This window comes from Periplaneta americana, chromosome 3, assembly GCF_040183065.1.
Source record: "Periplaneta americana isolate PAMFEO1 chromosome 3, P.americana_PAMFEO1_priV1, whole genome shotgun sequence".
Taxonomy (NCBI): Eukaryota; Metazoa; Arthropoda; class Insecta; order Blattodea; family Blattidae; genus Periplaneta; species Periplaneta americana.
This window is the reverse complement of record NC_091119.1, coordinates 34901997-34924799: the sequence shown is the minus strand read 5'-3', so window position 1 is coordinate 34924799 and position 22803 is coordinate 34901997. Positions and strand designations below refer to the sequence as shown.

The following is a 22803-nucleotide window of genomic DNA, read 5'->3' as shown; positions in this document are numbered from 1 at the left end:
ATGCCATTAAGAAAGTTCAGGATAACAGGCAGGGTTTGGAATTGAACGGGTTACATCATCTCCTTGTTTATGGGGATGACGTGAATATGTTAGGAGAAAATCCACAAACTATTAGGGAAAACTCAGAAATTTTACTTGAAGCAAGTAAAGAGATAGGTTTGGAAGTAAAACCCGAAAAGACAAAGTAGGCCTGTATGATTATGTCTTGTGACCAGAATATTGTACGAAATGGAAATATAAAAACTGGAGATTTATCTTTCGAAGAGGTGGAAAAATTCAAATACCTTTGAGCGTTATTTTTCGATATCGACTTTCGTCGCATGACAATAATTTATCTAATGATAAGAAAGAAGAGCGAAAGCATGAAAGATAAAGAATGTATGTAAGTGCAAAAAGGAAGGAAATACAGTAACAATAAGATCACACTAAAGAGCGATATACTGCGGCAAAAAAAAAAAAGGAAAGAAAAATAAATAGGCCTAGAAATAAGAAAGAACAAAGGAGGAAAGTGATACAGAAAGAAAGGAAATGAAGGAAATACATGAAGGAAGATAAAGTACCGGTAATGAAAAAGAAGAGCATGATAGGAAGATAGAGAGTGGGAAGAATGGAAAAAGAAAAAAGGAAGCAAAACCGAAAAACGATCAGTACTACAAACGAAGAAAGTAAATAAAGTGAAGAAAAATGGAAGGAAAGAAAGAAAGAAAGAAAGGAAGAAAAATTCTTAAAATATGAAATTATGGAAGAAGCAAAAAAGACTAAGAGTAGAGCGTAAGAAATAAGAAAAAAGGAGCGAGAATAAGCGTGGTTTAAAATAGAAAGGGGGGAATAAAAAAGAAGTAAGATATAAATAGAAAACGAGAAGAAGAAAAACTGAAGTACCCAGTCTGATTCATGGTGTAAGGGCTGGGATGAATACTGCAAGGCGAGAAAATACAGCCATTCTCGCGCCCTCGGCGGCAAGATGTAATCCTGCTACATCCTACCTCCCGCATATTCTACGTAATATTACCTACTGTTCCTTTCGCAGCGCCAAATTCTGACACACATTCCATCTGAAACTGTATTTAAAGTTCTGCATAGCAGTCTACCTCGGGTTGCGGCGGTTTGTTTGAGTGATGAGCAAGAATTTCGAAGACTGAAAGGGATGGTACAAACTAGAAACGAGGTATTTAGAGGTAAATTTTACGCTTATAGCAAGTCAACTGCTGACAATAGCTAATGGCTAGCGTCGAAGACTACGAGAAGTCGTGGGTTTGAATCTCATTTTAACAATAATACTGCAATGATGTACTGTCAACATTCCAACAAAGAAGAGAATTTTTCATTTTGTTTCGAAAACATTTAAAATAAAGAACATTAGGGTGTTATTCATAGACATTTCGCAGCACGCGCTACGAGCGTACTAAGCTAGCCCCGGCTATCCACTGGTTACTAGTACAGAATTCAAATCATATCCTATCGCTAACACTGGTTTATGAATACGAAAAACGCTGATCATCCACCGGAAGCCCGCGCTAACAATGTCTATGAATACGGCCCAATAAGACAAAAGTCGATAGAAAATACAAATATGCAGGATGTTATAATATTTTGCGACACAAAGATAGTAATTGTATTTATAACAGATAGGGTTGCCAACTTTTTCTGAAGAAAATACGGGAGATTAAGGAATCGACAAAATTTCATATAGAAAATTGACAAATTATTCCGTTCAGTTATTAAAAAACAACTTTACTCTACATTTCGCCAGCTAGGCTTAAATAAAAGTATTTTCAGAAGATTTTGTCTCGCGTAATAGTTGAATTAGACTACAGTTTGTAGCTCTAATTTGATTAGCTGTGTCGTGCTCCTGTTTCAAACATCTGTCCAATTATTGTTCACGAGATGAAACATCCTCTTTGTATGAGCATTACTACTGGGTATGCTTAGAACAAAACTAGCCAAAGTTATAATATTAATAGACTATTGTTTGATTTTAAACAGGCGAGTACTAATTTTGTAGTTAAAAATCGAAAAAAAAAAAAAAAAAAAAAATTGTACGAAGCAATTATGGAATTCACAACACAATTTTTAGCTTCAGAATACTAGCTAATTAAAGAAATGATACTCCTGAATAGTTCATTGTTTATCCGTAATATTCTTTTACCCTTGAAACACAAGAATAATGGTATTTTACAAACAACTTCAAACTAGTGTAATTCTGAAAATATTGAGACTAGGAAAAATGGTTATATGATATTTTTTACTCAGAATGTCTTCGGAAATAAGCTCCGTAAGGGACGGTAAATCCTCGTGAATCACCCTGTATGTTACGTGACGGAATATAACTGTTACGTATCCCAAAACATTTCCTCCTTTTCATATCGGCATCGACTTAATGTGAATTTTGTATGCATTTAATATAATTATTATGTCCCTTAAGACTGCAGCGTTTTGCTAGTCATATATGAAGTTCTCACATTATGGCGTGAATACGCATATACAGCTATTACTCCTTTTCATGCGACTTCGTTCAAGGAGGTGGCGGCCGGCTTTTTAGCTGCCCAGAACAACACAAGTCATTCGCGCTTACGCAACGCTGCCTAGTTGTGATGTTTTCGCGCTTAAGCAACGCTGCCTAGTTGCGATGTTAAGACTCGGTCGCTATTTGTTATGGTAAGTTAAATATTACGTACGCCCAGACAAAATATTGTAACCACAAAGGAGATGAGACGTATGAACTAAATCGCGAAAAAAAAAAAACATAATTTTAAGGAAGAATTACAGAAAAATGGTGACATTAAATACATACTCAATTACTTAGCTGTATACTGGGTGTTCAGTTCAAAGTGTGTCATGGCTCGCTGTATGCCGTCATGTGGCTAGCCGATGAGCCTAGAGAATTCAATCTTCCTACATTTCCGCAGAGGTTGCCTAGCAAGCACGGCGTTCATTCTGAAGTGTACGTACCGAAACGTACGGTAACGCCGGTAGTGGCAGGAATGTGAACTGTTTGGAAATACGTACTGTCGGGATATGGGGAGAGGGTTAAGACGATTACTTACGTATTTGTTGACATTAACTTCGACGGTCAACATGGACACGGAGCATTTGATTTGTGTTGTGGAATGTTACCGTACGCAACCGATGATAACAAATACATACCCTGCGTACGACTTGCCGGCGCAAAACACAGTTCGAAAGAGGTTATGGTAGCACACAGACCGTACAGACCGCCATCTGTTGCTACGACGTTCAAGTTATACCGTACACGTTCTCAAGTTCAGATTGAAGAACGCCTTAAATAATAGGCAACTTCTCTGACATATAGCTGAAACTCGTTTCAAATCGGTGACCCAACAACAGTGACGTCATGACACACTTTTAAATGAACACCCAGTATTATTAAACATTTTCAACGAAAATATTTTTTCTTCCCTCTCTTCAATCGTTAATGTACAGAAAACGCGAATTTCGTAAAAAAAATGTAAACGAGATGCCATTTATAAATTAAATGCATATTATTATTATTATTATTATTATTATTATTATTATTATTATTATTATTATTATTATTTTAAATTTTATTTTAGAAACACTTGAATTTCTATGTCTTTGTAGCATTTCAAGTCATGACGTAAATATTTACACTTAATGCCTTATGGAAGGTGATTAAAAGACGATTCATTCATTCATAGTGTTCTGCCCAAGATTAGGTCTTTCACTGCAAATCCAGCTTTTTCCAATCTCTCCTATTTCCTGCCTTCCTCTTAGTCTCCGCATATGATCCATGTCGTCTATCATCTGATACTTTCTTCTGCACCAAACTCTTCTTCCGTTCACAATTTCTTCCAGTGCATCCTTCAGTAGGCAGTTTCTTCTCACAAGCAAACATTCTGATGGTGGCAGATAAAAAAGTTAAAGTTTTTTCTTCCATCATGTTAATAATGTCAAAAGAGGTGCTTATATAAATTTTGGCCACTCGACCGCAATTACGAGGCCGTCAAAAAAAGTGATTTTCCCTGGGACCGTTTACAGAAAAAAACAAAATTGCATTGAAAGATTTATTGAAACAGATACAGCAATTATTACGCTATTTGTCAACATATCCCCCACTGGAATTGAGACATTTGTCATACCATGGTAACATCTGCGTATCCTTGTGTCGTATAAGTCAGTAGCCTGGGATCGGAACCAGCGTTCGACAGCCGTCTGCAACCCTTTGTCGATCCCACGATATGACAAATGTCTCAATTCCGGTGAGGAGCATGTTGAAAAATAGCTCAACAATTGCTGTGTTTGTTCCAATAAATTTTTCCAATGAAATTGTGTTTACTTTCCGTTAACGGTCCCTGGCGAACTTATTTTTTTACGGCCTCGTAATTACGGTCGAGTGGCCAAAATTTGTATAAGCACTTCTTTTGACATTATTAACATGGTGGAAGAAAAAAATTTAACTTCTTTTTATCTGCCCCCATCAGAACGTTTGCTTGTCAACCGATGACCCAACGAATTCCTTTTCCTCTTCCTGATCATTTCCAGCATCATTCTTTCTTCACCCACTCTTTCCAACACAATTTCATTTCTTATTCTGTCTGTTCACTTCACACATTCCATTCTTCTCCACATCCACATTTTAAACGCTTCTATGCGCTTCTCTTCACTTCGTCGTAATATCCACGTTCCTACCCTCAACAATGCAACACTCCACACAAAGCACTTCACTAGTCTCTTCCTTAGGAAAGATGATTAGCAGATTTGTTTTCATAAAGTTTTGCAGTAATTTTTCGAAAATACATTGGCTTCGTAGTTTAAATATAAAGGAAACACGCTCTTAATAAAATAATTTCATGTAACTTGAAATGCGTTTTATCACAAATATTTCAATTGAGGCGGTCAGATGCATAGGGGTGTGACATTTACAAAAAAAAAAAAAATGAGTTAAGTGCATCCAGAGTAGACCCAAGCTCATAAAATTTCATTGGCAAAGGAATATATCTTTTAAGCACATAACACATTAAAATTTAAAATTAAAACTTTACGGCATTTACGAAAACTTCTCAACTTTTAATCACTTTTCCTTTAAAGTAACTGAAGGGGTTAGGTACAGCTTACAGCAGTAAATTTTTTTGGAAATATTCAACATTTTTTCCCTCCATTACTGTATCTTGTACAATAATGAAAATTGGTATGTGTGAAACACTGTCCTTCTGCTATGTGAAAAAATATATATTTTTACGATTAATTTTTTTTTTCAAAATTCAAAATGGTGGCATTTTACTCTGCAGTGATGAAGCTTTTCCCTCATAACTCATAAACTTGTTAACTTTTTCATGTTCTCTCTCTTTTATTTTATTGCTGAAACTCACGTTTACAATATCATGCTCTTTCAACTACATTCCTTAATAAATAATATTTTTTTTTTATTTTGTGTTAGAAGAAAATACTTATATTTGACCATTTTTTAAAATGAATTAATTTTTTTGTCAGAGAATCTATCAAAGATAGAGAAGTGTTCTTGCATCATATTGTAGACATGATATGCATAAAGACACACAACAAATTTCATCACAGAATGTTGGATAATTTTTGAGTTATGTGGGAAACTCTTCATCACTGCACAGTGAACTGAATTTAAAAAATGAAATTATTTTTTAAATCGTAAAACTATTTTTTTTCATATAGCAGAAGGACAGTGTTTTACATATAGGCTACTAATTTTCATTATTGTACAAGATACAGTAACGGAGGAAAAAAAATGTTGAATATTTCCAAAATTTTACTGCTGTAAGCTGTACCTACCCCTTAAGTGCACTTACACCCTTTTGCTTCTGACCGCCTCAATTTGAATAAGCTAACTCTTCTATCTTAAACATAGCAACCTTTCGAATTTTTATTTTTATTAATGATATCCTAGCGCAGCAATTTGCACCGATTCTTTTGGAAAGAGTTTTAGACTAACTTGAAAAAAAAATTGATACAGTATATGGAGTATTGCAAATGTTATGTAGTCAAATACGCATATGTCACTCAAGGACGACCAAGTCAGACATCGGTACTGAATCAACAGAAATGATTATTTCTCGGTAGCGTCATCTGTCAAAGAGACGACCATGTGACATGAAACAGATGTGAGTGAAGGTCGCTTCTCTGCGATTCACATCTCAACACGCGTTTTTATGCATCGACTGTAAACTTAAAACAGATCAAAGGTTGCGCAATTTTTTGCTCCCAAAATATTATTTGTTTTATAAAAACTCATTAGCTACAAAAACTGACACAAATCTTGGAGTCAAACTTAAACATTTGTGTTCACATAAACACTTTTTTAAGTGACACTGGGGGTTAAATCTGCTCGTGTTTACGTCTATTAACGTTAGTTTACGCACAACGTCTTGCACGCTTGGAGTGAACTTAGCGTCCTATTAAAAAAGCAATTGTTCCACACAGAAATGAGTTACTCTAATACCACACTGACTTCAGTTACATGACAATTAGCGTCGAGAAACTGTTATTGAATAACATAACTAAAATCAAAACGGTAATAAATACAACAATCATCACAGATTAGTACAATAAATACGTTGTTTATTCGGTAGTTCATACATACACAAGCTACTAAAATTGATAATATATTAAATAAATTTATTAAAATTAAAATAGGTGTTCCGCAAGGAACAGTCTTTGGACCGATTTTATTTTTAATATATACTAATGTAATGACCTTTTAATGATAGACCTTAAAGAATATGAAGGTGATTTATATTCGTATGCTGATGATCCTGTTTTACTTTTTAGTGGAAAAACTTGGACCGACGCTTATTATAATGCAAATTGCGGCTTAAAATTAATAAAAAAATGGTTCGGTTTAAATTCACTTGTAATTAATAAAGATACAACAATAGCTATCCCATTTTCTTTAAATAATAAAGGTAATAAACCAATTTCATCTATACTACAAATTAAAATGCATAATTCTGATTGTTCCGATATAAATTGCAATTGTTCAGTTATTAATGAAGTTAATGAGGTTAAATAATGAGATATAATTTTTGATAATCATTTAAAAGGGAATAATCATATTCATTATATTTGTAATAAATTACGTAAAACATCGTTACTTTGTTATTCTAAGAAATACTTTGTCAATTAACTGTTTACGTGTAATTTATTTAGCATTACTTCAATCTATATTTATGTATGGTATTATAGGTTGGGGTGGAACTTATAAATCCAACCTTTATCCGTTAATTTTACTAAAGAAAAAAGTATTAAAAATTTGTTTAAAAAAGCAGAAAGATTGCTCAACTGAATTATTGTTTATACATTTCAAAGTTTTCAACATTAAACAAATGTAATATTTTATTTTATTAAAATATTTTCATAGAAATTTTCATAACTTTGAAAGGTATATACATAAATATAGAGCTAAAAATATGAATTCTCTGCATTTGTCTGAACCAAAATATAAAACCAATGCAGCTTTTTATCATAGCATGAGTCAAGCTCCCAGATTATTAAACAAATTTTATTCCAATAATATTTCAACCACGAATCCTGTTCAAATTAATAAAAAAAATTGTATTGGATTTATAGTTTGCGTTTAAACATATTAAACACTATTTAATCTGTATTCACTCTCGATTTTAATTTTATTTTTGTCTGTATTGGTATCCCCTCCTGAGCACGAGTCTTACTCATTCAGAAGTGGGCTAGTTTATCTTTAATTGTATTTATTAACTTGTATTCATTTCAAACTTACTAGCAATAATAAATAAAAAAAATAAATAAATAAATTGTGAAGTATTTCAGATTTTCATGACTTGACATGTAAAATATCTGTGCACGTTAGTTTACGCACAACGTCGTGCACGTTTGGAGGGAAGTTAGCGTCCTATAACCAAAGCAATTGTTCCACACACAAATAAGTTACTCTAATACCACACTAACTTCAGTTACATGACAATTAGCGTCGAGAAACTGTTACTGAATAACATAACTAAAATCAAAACGGTAATAAATACAATAATCATCCCAGATAAGTACAATAAAACTGTTGTTTTGTCAGTAGGTTACACATAGACATAATTGTGAAGTATTTCTGATTTTTATGACATGACATGTACAATACCTGTGCTGAACATCGCAGGAGGCCCTGGAACACTGCATAATAAACAGTTCCACTTCAAACCCTCACTGTTCACCTTACATCCCGCATTTCATCATTTTATATGAAAACATTTTCACTACACACAAAATAAACACATCTTTAATTTATAATAGCTTCCTCTTCCGTTTCATATTTCCCTAATCCCGAGGACATCTTTCAGAAAGATAAATAGCAGTTGAACGTCGCGTTGCGAATTCAATTGTTTCAACACATTCCGCTGTTTTCCAGCATGAAGTTACGAGTTACAACGCAGAACATCCGTTTATTACGGATTCCGAAACCCGACTGCCAGCCAGCAGCAGGACTGTCATTGCATGGGGCTCTTCGCGCACAACCAACGGGTTGCCTGCCTGCCGAGCGTAGGTCAGCGCCACCGTTTACGAAGCGGCAAGGTGCGGAAGTACAGCGCGACATAGTCTCTTTATGTAACACCACATCGAGTATGGTTTTATTAGCTCTGTTATTATTTAAGATCTCTTGAATAACACCACAATTTTCTACACGGCCGTCATCAATGCTAACTTACCTATAAAAGAGAGAAGTGCTACTTGTTTTGCTTTTAAACTTCCTTTAGAAGTAACTGAAACTTCAAAAGCTAAAAAGAAATATACACGCTGTTTCACATTCAGCAACATTGTGTCCAAAACAGTGAGGCCACTACAAAGCACGTGCTGCATTGCACAAAAAACCGGAGCAGAATCACAATGAGACGAGATGTACTAACAATGTTAGATCTACGTACAGCACAAGCACAAATTCTTAAAGATTCCCTGCAAATTATACAGTTCCATTTATACCACTCAGAAGGCCTTAATTAAGGATATGCTAATTTTAAATAAAATATTTTATTTATAAGTATAATTTTATAGTCATCTTCTAAGATTTTATTTTATAATTGATAATCAATGGTGTTTAATTATTACCAGGCTTCGAGACTTTGGACCCGATACAATACGTTTACTGTGCTTGTACTATAGGTTGTTGACTCGCTGCAGGTAGTGAAAGGGAGAGATGTGTTGAGGTAACAACGTTGCTATTTAGAGTAGAGTACGGTAGTATGGGGAAACACACGCATATGCACATTCTGAAATGTTATGTTTTATTTATGTACATTCTGAAAGTAAATATACTTTACACAATGATAATGTCAAAAGAATGTGAAAAGCATTTATTCTCCTGTCTTTTTATAAGCATTTGTGTTTAATTACACACAGTGTTAATGATGGAAATAAACATGTAGGAATTTTAATTTATTCATTTATCCTATTGGTCGTCTTTAGGAAGTGTAGTTACAGTACCGAATTGCAATGTACTACAAGATACATTTTCATTGTCTCAAACGTAAATCTTTTTCAGTTGTCTACCAAACACAGTTTGTACTGTGAAAAGATGTGCTCTACTGTACGTCGCATGACTTTATAGGAGCAAAACGGAAAAACCTAACATCATTGCAGTCTCTAAGAGGCAGTCCTTCATTCTCGGGTGACTCTATGTCCACTAATTTGCTGTTTATATTAGGACACAATGCTCCATATCCGTTATTTTTACATAAAATTGATATCTACTTGTGTTTTACCCGTTCAGTAACCGGCGTACTTGGTGCCTCATTAATTCTCTGTGTCATTTCCTCAACTAATTTGAGGGCTTCCGGCATCTCTTGCTCTGACTTTTCTAACCGTGTAATAGTTTCAGACAGTTTGAAAATAGGTTTGTATGAAAACCAAATTATTCATCAGAACCTTCAAATTCAGAGCGTTTTTCTTTGCGTATTTGTTGGCATTCATTCTACAGTACCCCCACCCACTGTACGCTTTACTAGTATACTCAGTACGTCGTTATGCAGATTTCCCACTGAACTACTCTATCGGGTCCAAAGTCTCGAAGCCTAATTATTACATTTTATTTTTATAACAATATTCATATTTAATTAATTATATTTATATGCTATTAATTTCCGGATCCTCGTGGTCATCCTTATTAAGGCCGGACGAGTTATTTCCCTCTCTCTCTCTTTTATAAATAGTTTATTTTGAGACGCTTTATGCACTGCGATGGTTATCTAGAGTCTGACTGAAATGAAGGTGATAATGCCAGTGAAATGAGTCCAGGGTCAAGGGCCGGAAATTACTCAGCATTTGTTTTTTAGAAAATCCCGGGAAAACCCCCCAATCAGGAAACTTGCCCCAATTAGGATTTGAACACGGGCCCACTAGTTTCACGGTCAGACATGCTAACCGCTACTCAACACCGGTGGATATCAGTGTTGTAAAGATAGAAATCACTCACTACATATTGAACAAGAAATTATATAGGCTATATATATAACCCTCTAAATCCATTTTTTCGTGGACCTGGTTGGCGAGTTGGTATAGCGCTGGCCTTCTATGCCCAAGGTTGCGGGTTCGATCCCGGGCCAGGTCGATGGCATTTAAGTGTGCTTAAATGCGACAGGCTCATGTCAGTAGATTTACTGGCATGTAAAAGAACTCCTGCGTGACAAAATACCGGCACATCCGGCGACGCTGATATAACCTCTGCAGTTGCGAGCGTCGTTAAATAAACCATAAAATTAACTCCACTTTTTCGCCAAATGATTTTTATCTCTTATTGACTCTCATATCAATAATGTGCCAAAGAGTTCTCTCGTCAACTCAAAATAAAAACAAAAGCGGTAAAACTTCTTTTTCGTTTATTGAAAAATATGCTCGAATCGATTTAGAGGACTTTGGAACTGCAAGCCTCATATACATATAGACCTACATATACAGGGTGCGTCAGAAAGAACGGATGGATTTCACATGGCAAGAAAATTGTAAAGATTCATCAAATAAAAAATTTATTGTTATCAACATATTCACTAATACATGCAGTTTATTTATGGAAAACAACATTATCCATATGATGTCCTTGGCTTTCAATACAGGCATTGAGGCGTTTTCTGATGTTCGCCATCACTTTCACAGTCATAGCTGGTGCAATTGCCACGATTTCTTCGCGAATCGCTGTCTTCAGTTCGTCCAGTGTATGTGATCGATGTTTACAAACTTACGCCTTCAAATGGTCCCAAAGAAAGAAGTCGCAGGGCGCGAGATCTTACCGTAGCCTCGGACAATCTCAGTGCAATAGAATTTCGTCCAGGTGATTTCTTCTTTAATGTTGAACCTGTGATACGAAATGAAGCCACCCACCGCAAAATTGTATTCCGAGTTGGAATCCTAGCGTGACATCTGATGTCGAAATGCTGAGTGGCGATCACAGACTCTTCATTTTTCAAAAATGTCTCTACGATGAAAGCACGTTGTACACCAGACCAACACCATATTCTCAACTGAAACTGCATTCTATGGCTGACCCAACAGTCGTGGTCCCCCTCACTATATCTCTCTCCTCGTTGCGTATCGATAGTTTGAAATCCATCCCTTCTTTCTGACGCACCCTTTACAAAGTATTAAAAAAAAAAGTATCCAGTATTTTAGGAGGCGATAGCATGCATAAAAACAAGAAAAAAGTCTAATAAATATGGGTCCTAAAATGCATACTTTCTGAGATCTGAACACTTGTTCATAGGAGGTGCTCAATGTGACGTCCATTCATGACAGTGGATTCCTGTGCCTTTAGAGTAAGGAATCACGCACTCTTTGAAACTGACCCGGTTGTTCTTGATACTCAAAAGTCTAAGGGATTGAGATTTGGGGAACGAGCAGGCCAAGATGTGGGGACTCCCAATCAATTCAGCGGTCCTGAAATGTCAGCGTCAGGTGTTAACACTCATTGCGGAAAAAATGTGCTGGTGTGCCATCATGAATGCTGACATGATACATTCTCCAGCAAGGTAGGCAATACCTTAAAAAAAAGTCCTGATAACGAGCCCCAGTTAATCTCTGTGGCAGCACGTATAGCCCTTAATCTATCGCCAAGAACGCCTGCCCATACATTGATTGAGAATCGGTGCTGATGCCTTGTTTCTTCAACTGCATGGGGATTTTCATCAGCTCACACATGCTGATTACGAAAATTCACAACATCATCTCTGCTGAACCCCGCTCATATCCGCAACCAGACTTTTATTTTCAGTATTCCTTGTGACATATCAGTATTCCATGCCAGGGGTGTCAACTACGGTACGATTATCTGGTAGCCTGCTGTATTGTAGGGTAGAAAAATGTATTGCCATAAATGGACGTCACATTGAGTACCTCCTATGAACAAGTGTTCAGATCTCAGAAAGTGTGTGTTGTAGGATCCATGTTTACTAGACATTTTGTCTTGTTTTTATGCATGCTATCGCCTCCTAAAATACTGGATACTTTTTTCAACACCCTGTATATACATATGTATATAGACGCCCTGGGTGGCACAGACGGTATAGCGCTGGCCTTCTGTGCCCGAGTTGTATGTTCGATCCCAGCCCAGGTCGATGGCATTTAAGTGTGTTTAAATGCAACAGCCTCATGTCCGTTGATTTAGTGGCATGTAAAAGAACTCCAGACAATCCAACAAGCTTATATTAATTTAGAATTGCTTCCTTGATTACCTTGATAACAAAGAATAATTGTTTCGTGATGATCCAAATTCGCGGCACCAAGGCCGGGCGCAAACGGGGCCGCTAGACACCGTACTGTTCTTTTCAGACGTTTCAGAAACACCCTGTAAATTATGTACGAGTCGTCATATTCCGTTCACACAACCAGGAATCTGTGGACTCTCCGATTGCACTTGCATTGCCCCTGCGATGGCTGAGTGGTCAGACCTTCGGCCTGTGACGCAGGTGGTCCGAGTTCGAGTCTCGGTCTGTGAAAAATCAATAGTGACATTTGTGTCGGACGAGGTTGGGGTTCTCCCGTTTTCCCATAGACTATTCTGCATCTACATCATTCCAACATATTTCTAAATTTTGTCATCATTCCATAGCAGCTTCCGACGCATGAAAGGGGCTGGCCTAGTGACGAGTGGGGTTGCCTGCTCGAAACTTTGGTATGAAGTGAACCTTACTGTAGTCAACAGGTATAGATAGACCAATTAGTAGAATTAATAAAAGTATTGTTCTAATAATTGTTAATAAATAACTTAGATTAGCCTAACAAAATAAACCAGATATAGAAAATATAAATATAAAACATAAAATAAATATTTAGGTTTCAGAATGCGCCCAGCTTGAGGGTTAGCGCAATAGACCATAAAAGCCGTAGTGCTGGGTCACATTGCCCCTCCTGAAAATTCCATTCCATTCCAATCTGGGTACGCAGCGAACCTTAGTGCAGTCAGCCGGTGTGTGTTTGAAAATGCGCCTAGCTTGAGGGTTAGCGCAATAACCATAAAAGCCGTAGTGCTGGGTCACATTGCCCCTCCTGAAAATTCCATTCCATTCCAATCTGGGCACGCAGCGAACCTTAGTGCAGTCAGCCGGTGTGTGTTTGAAAATGCGCCTAGCTTGAGGGTTAGCGCAATAGACCATAAAAGCCGTAGTACTGGGTCACATTGCCCCTCCTGAAAATTCCATTCCATTCCAATCTGGGTACGCAGCGAACCTTAGTGCAGTCAGCCGGTGTGTGTTTGAAAATGCGCCTAGCTTGAGGGTTAGCGCAATAGACCATAAAAGGCGTAGTGGTGGGTCACATTGCCCCTCCTGAAAATTCCATTCCATTCCATTCCAATCTGGGTAAGCAGCGAACCTTAGTGTAGTCAGCCGGTGTGTGTTTGAAAATGCGCCTAGCTTGAGGGTTAGCGCAATAGACCATAAAAGTCGTAGTACTGGGTCACATTGCCCCTCCTGAAAATTCCATTCCATTCTGGGTACGCAGCGAACCTTAGTGTAGTCAGCCGGTGTGTGTTTGAAAATGCGCCTAGCTTGAGGGTTAGCGCAATAGACCATAAAAGGTCGTAGTGCCGGGTCATAGTGCCTCCCTCGCGAAAATTCTACTTCATTCCATTTCAACCTGTGTATGCATCGAACTTTAATGTAGTCAGCCAGTGTAGGTTTGCGAATGCGCCTACCTTGAGAGTCAGCAGAATAGATCTTGAATGGTCGCAGTGCTGGGTCGTAGATAGATAATTTAATGTCTTTCAGCAAATATACAGCCCATAGACAACGTCAAAATACAAATATATAATACATGGCCTACAATAATATGGATAGATATTGAAATCAAATCAAACTAAATATACAATTACCAGACAATTACAAAAACAGATTAAAAGTGTTAAAAGAAATGGTATAAGATCAGGTTAAAATGTACAAATGTGTCATTTACATGAGGTTAAAACAATAGTATCTAAAACGTAATGTTCCTAAACTCATTGACAGTGTAGAGTGGATTCGCCATCAATGCCTTTCTCACTAACCTTCTGAAAGTAAAATATGACATATCTTATAGGTCTATTCATGGGTAAAGAGTTATAAAGTTTATATGACATGAAAATAAAACTATTGCTTGTAGTACTATATTTGTACTTGGTTAAATATACTCGTATATCAAGTTTGGAATAGGTTGAATAATTATGAATAGATGAACAAATAGGAAAATTATCCACATTACGTTTAGCATACAGAAGGCAGTTGAGAATAAACATTGACGGTAACGTAAGTATTCCTAGTTGAACGAAAAGCGGTTTACAAAGAGTTCTAGAAGACACACTACAGATAATTCTCACCTCTCTCTTTTGAAGGAAAAACAACTTGGAAACCGAAGTATGGTTACGTCACAAATGGGTCCCATAACTTAAGTGACTATAAATATGGGCATAATAAACCGTAAATAAAGATTTATACAACATATTGTTTGTCTGAGGATTCGTAACATGAAAATTCCTTTATTAATTTTATTAACAAGATATTCAATGTGTATATAATATTTAATGTGTTATATTACCGGTTGTTCTATGTGGTTGTGAAACTTGGACTCTCACTTTGAGAGAGGAACATAGGTTAAGGGTGTTTGAGAATAAAATGCTTAGGAAAATATTTGGGGCTAAGAGGGATGAAGTTACAGGAGAATGGAGAAAGTTACACAACGCAGAACAGCACGCATTGTATTCTTCACCTGACATAATTAGGAATATTAAATCCAGACGTTTGAGATGGGCAGGGCATGTAGCACGTATGGGCGAATCCAGAAATGCATATAGAGTGTTAGTTGGGAGGCCGGAGGGAAAAAGACCTTTAGGGACGCCGAGACGTAGATGGGAAGATAATATTAAAATGGATTTGAGGGACGTGGGATATGATGACAGAGACTGGATTAATCTTGCACAGGATAGGGACCGATGGCGGGCTTATGTGAGGGCGGCAATGAACCTCCGGGTTCCTTAAAAGCCAGTAAGTAAGTAAGTACACTCCAGCCCAGACCAGCATCGAGGTGAATGCCTAGAAATTTAACTGAGGAAAGCAAGTTAGTAATATTTCTGTTAAAAGAAAAGTTAATATCTACAGTCTTATTAGAGTTAATGCTGAGTTTATTGGCATCACACCAGTCGTTTATCGTAGTATCGTAGTATCCACTTCCCGAAATTCAATTCAATGAAAGTATACGACATTGATGGTTTGCTGATTTGTGGACTTCTTTACTTAAGGTTCCTCAGTTCAATTGAATTCAATTCAGTTTACGTTTTTCAATGTAGGCTAGTATGCGCCTGATAAATTCCGCACAAGCACAAGGAGTATACTCCACAAAATGAGAATATACTGAACTCTCTTCTTCGGTTATGTTATTGTTATGTCACAACACGTTAAGGCCACGTCTCTTCCCATTCACTTTCAATTTTATGACGCGTTATTTACACTAAACTCTAATAGCGAGTACAGGAGGCAATGATGCGGAGGTAAATTAAAGGCGATTAAGTCCGTGGAGAGGAGAGAAATTCATGTCATGCTTCAGCGTGTTTCGTTCAGTTATGTACTGAACATCACAGAATACTGTTTAAGCCTGTAGATTGCAGATAGTTGAAACAACAGTTGACATGAATCTAGGCTGAATATGGATAAGACCATTAACAATCTTAGTTTTAGAGGCCTAAATCTTTATATTCATTGACGTCAACATTAAAATTAGGGACAGCTGGGCCAATAATAGTCAACTTCTGAAGAAGACGGTTGGTTTAGTATATCGAATATTTATGTCACGTGACTAACTTTTCCCTCTTACTGTTCCGAACGCACCGTAGCCTGAAATCGTATTGTGCTTATCAGTTACTTACAAATGGCTTTTAAGGAACCCGCAGGTTCATTGCCGCTCTCACATAAGCCCACCATCGGTCCCTATCCTCTGCAAGATTAATCCAGTCTCTATCATCATATCCCATCTCCCTCAAAACCATTTTAATATTATCCTCCCATCTATGTCTCGGCCTTCCCGAAGATCTTTTTCCCTCCGGTCTCCCAACTAACACTCTATATGCATTTCTGGATTGGCCCATACGTGCTACATGTTCCACCCATCTCAAACGTCTGGATTTAATGTTCCTAATTATGTCAGGTGAAGAATACAATGCGTGCAGTTCTGCGTTGTGTAACTTTCTCCATTCTCCTGTAACTTCATCCCTCTTAACCCCAAATATTTTCCTAAGAACTTTATTCTCTGTTCCTCTCTCAAAGTGAGAGTCCAAGTTTCACAAACATACAGAACAACCGGTAATATAACTGTTTTATAAATTCTAACTTTCAGATTTTCTGAGAGAAGACTAGATGACAAAAGCTTCTCAACCGAATAATAACAGGCATTTCCCTTATTTATTGTCGACCTTGTTGGTGAGTTGGTATAGCGCTGACCTTCTATGCTCAAGGTTGCGGGTTCGATCCCGGACCAGGTCGATGGCATTTAAGTGTGCTTATATGCAACAGGCTCATGTCAGTAGATTTACTAGTATGTAAAAGAACTCCTGCGGGACAAAATTCCGGTACATCCGGCGACGCTGATATAACCTCTGCAGCTGCGAGCGTCGTTAAGTAAAACATAACATTTTAACAACCCATATTTATTCTGCGTTTAATTTCCTCCCAAGTGTCATTTATATTTGTTACTGATGCTGCAAGATATTTGAATTTTTCCACCTCTTCGAAGGATAAATCTCCAATTTTTATGTTTCCATTTCGTACAATATTCTGGTCACGAGAAATAATAATATATTTTGTCTTTTCGGGATATACTTCCAAATCTATCGCTTCACTTGCTTCAAGTAAAATTTCCGTGTTTTCTCTAATCGTTTGTGGATTTTCTCCTCACATATTCACGTCATCCCCATAGACAAGAAACTGACGTAACCCGTTCAATTCCAAACCCTCTCTGTTATCCTGAACTTTCCTAATGGCATATCCTAGAGTGAAGTTTAAAAGTAAAGGTGATAGTGCATCTCCCTGCTTTAGCCCGCAGTGAATTCGAAAAGCATCAAATAGCAACTGGCCTATACGGACTGTGCTGTAAATTTCACTGAGACACATTTTAATTAATCGAACTAGTTTCTTGGGAATAAATTCAATAAGGATATTACATAGAACTTCTCTCTAAACCGAGTCATATGTCTTTTTTAAATCTATGAATAACTGATGTACTGTACTGTTATACTCCCATTTTTTCTCCAATATCTGTCGAATACAAAAAATCTTATCAATAGTCGATCTATTAAAGATTAAAGATAATGTAGATAATTATTACAGTTGTCTGAACACTATTTATGTTCAGACAACTAAAATAATTAGGGGAGAGTCGGGTAGTATCGGACAGTGCGTTTCTTTCATCTACCACCATATGGTAGTACCTGAATGACATGGTTACGATTCTCTATGCGACATCACAGAAACGTAACCATGTCAATTAGGTACTATCATCGTGTGGTAGATGAAATAAACTCACTGTCCGATATTACCCGATGTCCGATACTACCCGACTCTCCCCTATCTACATTATCTTTAATCTTAACTTATGAACACTGTTGTATTTCGACCTTCTAAGTATTTAATAGTCGATCTATTAAGCCTAAACCCGCACTGATGATCCCCAATAATTTCATCTACGTACGGAGTTAATCTTTTCAAAAGAATGTAGTGCTTATCAGTGGGGTTGGAAATAGCAAGACGGTATCTGAAGAGAAGCGTCTGAAGATTCGTCATGGTATCACCTTACATTCGGGAAAACATCGGAGAAAAACTCAACTAGTAATCATTTCATAAGGGATTAGAAACCACCCACGCATAACGGTAGCCGATAGCGTACTGACCGATTATTTAGTTCTGACAGCTCAGCGACGCGAAAGAGGGGAAGTAATAGGAGGAGCGGGGAGAGTTCCGGAGTAGAGATAGGGCGAGCGGTCGGTAAAGGCAAGCGAGTGAATAACCCAAACACCCCTTGGCGTAACTAAATGGACTCGCCTGTCCCACGCGCACATCTCCGGCGACTGTCGGGACTAAATAATCGTACTGTAACTGCGAACACCGAAAATGCTCCTTAGCGGTAAGAAAATGAAACTGGATTCACTGTATACTCGTAATCTATTCTATGTGAACTGCAACATGTAAAACAGTCCACCCGAAGCTGGGTGAACTGCTAATATCTGCAGAACCTTTCAAAGCAACTGCGTCGTATTTCTTGAATTAAATTTTTGCAAGGTAGCATTTCTTGTATACTTACCCCACAGATACAAGTTGTGGATACGGAAGGCATTTCTGGCTTTCGTTTGGCAGGAAATGTAATTTTAAATTCTGATATTAATGCAGTCCTGAGATTCATAATCTTATATAAGATAGAACTAAAATATTTAATATGTAGCAGAACACAGGACGGATTGAAGGTGCTCGGGGCGGACTACAAAACAAAGGGAATAAAAAGAACTAAAATTCACATTCTCGACCCGAGAAACAGTATGGAAAATGTCACCACGCAAAGACACGAAAGGATATTGTCAACTATAGACATTAAAGATGACTCAGGAACATCGGACATTTCAAAAGAGAGCAAGAATAAAACTATTAACAATAGATTACATGTATTATACAGGGTTTCATTTCAAAACTTCCCAGTCTAAATAACTAATTCTAATTGTTTAAATTAAATTCAATTTGAACAGAAAACACGTCAATTTAGATATTGAGGTGGAAGTTTGAAACCAGGCTTAATTGTATTTTAGATTTCACCCCCACTTCCCCAGCCACCCCCACTTTGAAATTTCAAATGGCACCCCTATAGGCACTAAGTCAGTAATTGAGACACGTTCAGACATGGTTTCTTGTAAATAGTTCTCCTAATCTATCACAAAATATCTCAATATATGGTAATTTCATCAATATAGAATTTTGTTATTCTAGGTTTAATTTGTAATTCAGTAAATACAAAAATATTCTTTGTTCTTAACTTCTATGATAAATTGTGTAGCTTTCATTAATCAGGTAATCTTGTCGTACTTTAATTTTTATTGTAATTGTAATTATTGTAAATTTAATATTAATTGTAATTTTATTCTTCATATTAGTTGTAATCCCCTGGTAGAGGGGCAGAGAAGGCCTGATGGCCTTATCTCTACCAGGTTAAATAAATAATTAAATAAATAAATACTACCACTACTACTATATTTTTATACTTAAATATGAAAGAGCATTCAATTGTTTATACACCTCATTCATTTGTTTTTGTATCTTTTGTTTTCTATCGTCACCTGGCAACCTGTATTTTTTGTTATTATCAGTTGATTGTAGGATGAAAACACAGCTTATTTTGTATAATTTCCTCAATTTAATCAATAAGGATGATTTATGTTCTCTCTTGAACGGTATACATCATTTTAAAATAATAATTTATTACACAAACACAACTATTACATAAAATGCTCAATAAGTTTTTGTAGCTTTATTCTCTTCAGCTCTAATTAACAATAACAATAATCCAGACTACGAAAACTAAAAAATCATCAAATACTAACGGGTTTCCAATGCTGACATAGGAAGGGTTTGAGGCTTAGTAGGCTACTCATGCGCAAAACGGGACCTGCTTTATGAGGAACTGAGGCAGGATCGTCCACCTGTCAGCATCGGATTTAAGAATACCACCCAGGCCACCTGACGGACTTGGACAATCATCGCAAACGTAGGGCGCACAAAGGGCCAAACCGTACCCAAATGTACGGACCCGTCAAGATCCAGTCCTCGTAAAGCCAAGCCGAGCCAAACCAAAAATGGAGGGTGAAATCAGCCCACATGCATTTAGGTCATTTCCATCTTTTTTTATGAGCGTTCGGAACACGCGTGAACTACTCTGCAGACGAGAGCTATGTGTATTTGCACACCAGCAGAATAAACCACACGAAATTATTTTCTTCGTGTATAAGTTTTCAACAGGAATAGATGTCATAGTGAAAATCTACAACAAGGAACAGGATGAGCGAAAAAACGGAGTACATAATAGATTTTTGCACGATAGTGTTTTTGTTGTATTTACAGCTATTGTTGTTAGGCCTTGAAAGTTAGAATTCCCACACAGAAACTTGTTGCCAGAGAAACCATTCTTCATAATATAAAACTATACCGAAAAAAGACCCATTACAGTGCACTTATTGTTACTTAGTTACCATCGCAGTACAGTTTTGCGAAGGCTTTGGAATAATACTGCTCTAAATTTCCAATGTAAAATATACTGTATTTGTAATTTTAAAAATATGATCGTGCAAGAAATATTGTACAGTACACGTTTGCGAAATGAATTACAATATCTCGGAACTTGAAAATCGCTGAATGCAAGAACTAGGTAACTCGAAGTTTGCTTTTTTCAGTTACCTCTTCTTTAGCATAGCAAAAATCGCACAAAATGTAATCTAGGATCTAAGTAACTGATCAAACGATACCAGCGATATCTATTTTCCAATATAACAAATAGGTAAAAGAAATCGAGACATATTCCTTAGTGAAATAAATAAGTAAATAGGCGATGTCACAAAATATGAAAAATCAAGTTACCCAGTTCTTGTATTCGGGCGACGATATAACATCGCGTCCACATCTGTGGAGTAACGGTCAGCGCGTCTGGCCGCGGAACCAGGTGGCCCGGGTTCGAATCCGGGTCGGGGCAAGTTACCTGGTTGAGGTTTTTTCCGGGGTTTTCCCTCAACCCAATACGAGCAAATGCTGGGTAACTTTCGGTGCTGGACCCCGGACTCATTTCACCGGCATTATCACCTTCATTTCATTCAGACGCTAAATAACCTAGATGTTGATACAGCGTCGTAAAATAACCCAATAAAATAAAATAAAAAATATACTACCGCATATCACTCGGCTTTTGGTTCAACGTCCACCAGAAAAAATGAATTTTCGAGTTATGCGATGTTTTAAAATTTCTATCCTTATTCACTTGCATTTCTACCAAGAAAGATGTAGGCCTACGTGTATGTAATATTACAATATTACATTACACGTTGGGCTGAAAGAAATCAGTTTGGACAAAAAAAGACATGGTGATGCACGAGGATTTACCGTCACTTACAGAGCTTATTTCCGAAGACATTCTGAGCAAAAAAATGTTAACGGTATATAATTTGTCATAATCGCAATATTTTCAAAGTTACATTAATTTGAAGTTCTTAGTAAAATACCTTTTTCCTTTAGTTTTATGGGTAAAAATATTACAAATAGAGAATGAACTATTCAGAAGTGTCATTTCTTTAATTGGCTAGTGTTCTGAAGCTAAAAATGTCTTGTTAATTCCTTTGTACAGATTTTATTTTTCAATTTTTAACTAAAAATGACATCATTCTTACGCAATTGTCACAAAAATTGTTACAAATCATACGACTTTAGAAACTTGATTCTTTGATGTTTATTTATGCATCCTAATGTACAGTCTTAAAGAATTTACAAGAATGGCGTGATTTGTAACAACTGTTGTGATAAATGGGTAAGAGCATGTAATTTTGTAGTTAAAAAATCGAAAAAATATTCTGTACGAAGCGACTTTGTAATTCACAACACATATTTAGCTTCAGAATACTAGCTAATTAAAGAAATGATACTCCTGAATAGTTCCGTTCTTTGCTGTAGTAATGTCACGAGAGGTCTGAGATTTGTCTGGGAAATCTCAGACTTCGAGTGACATTTATTAGGACTATTTCGTGAATAAAATAAAAATGTAAATAATACATTCCTAATATTCGATCACAAAATGTTAATAATTGTATATTAACGAATACTTAACCTATTCAGACATTGTGAAGTTGAAATACTCGTAGATGAATATCGATTACTGCAATAAAGAAATTCGATGTTATTATTCAGTAATGCCAATTGCGAAAAGCGAAATACAGGTTTAACAATGTTAATTACATATACTGCACTTTCCTCTTATTATTATAACATAAATACATTTTCATTATCTGCTGAAATCATAATTTAATTTAACAGTAACAGTGGGGACAGCTATATACCAATGCTTATATATTCACAGCGAGACATGTTGCTACACAGTGAAGCCATCTCTATATAGATAGGCCTAATTAAAACACGAATTTTATTACGCCATACGGAAGGTAGTTTGATCAAAGACATTATTACTATGCAAGGTCTTTGGGGTTGATATGTGATGATGTTACATAAATTTTTTGTATGTTATTTTACGACGCTTTATCAACATCTAAGGTTATTTAGCGTCTGAATGAGATGAAGGTGATAATGCCGATGA

At 36.6% G+C, this 22803-nt stretch overlaps 1 protein-coding gene across 2 annotated transcripts in view; it reads right to left on the bottom strand.

Annotated features, from left to right (window-relative positions):
- LOC138695915 (protein FAM110B-like) overlaps positions 1 to 22803 on the bottom strand; it is a 760258-nt gene that overhangs the window by 325708 nt on the left and 411747 nt on the right. The window contains exon 1 of one of the 2 annotated variants that reach the window (XM_069820277.1): positions 8114 to 8482. The exons of the other annotated variant lie outside the window; for it this stretch is intronic. Within the exon in view, the coding sequence (XP_069676378.1) occupies positions 8114 to 8126 (13 nt within the window). The 5' untranslated portion in view covers positions 8127 to 8482. Of the gene's footprint in view, positions 1 to 8113; positions 8483 to 22803 lie in introns of those variants that run through there. 2 annotated transcript variants of the gene reach the window in all.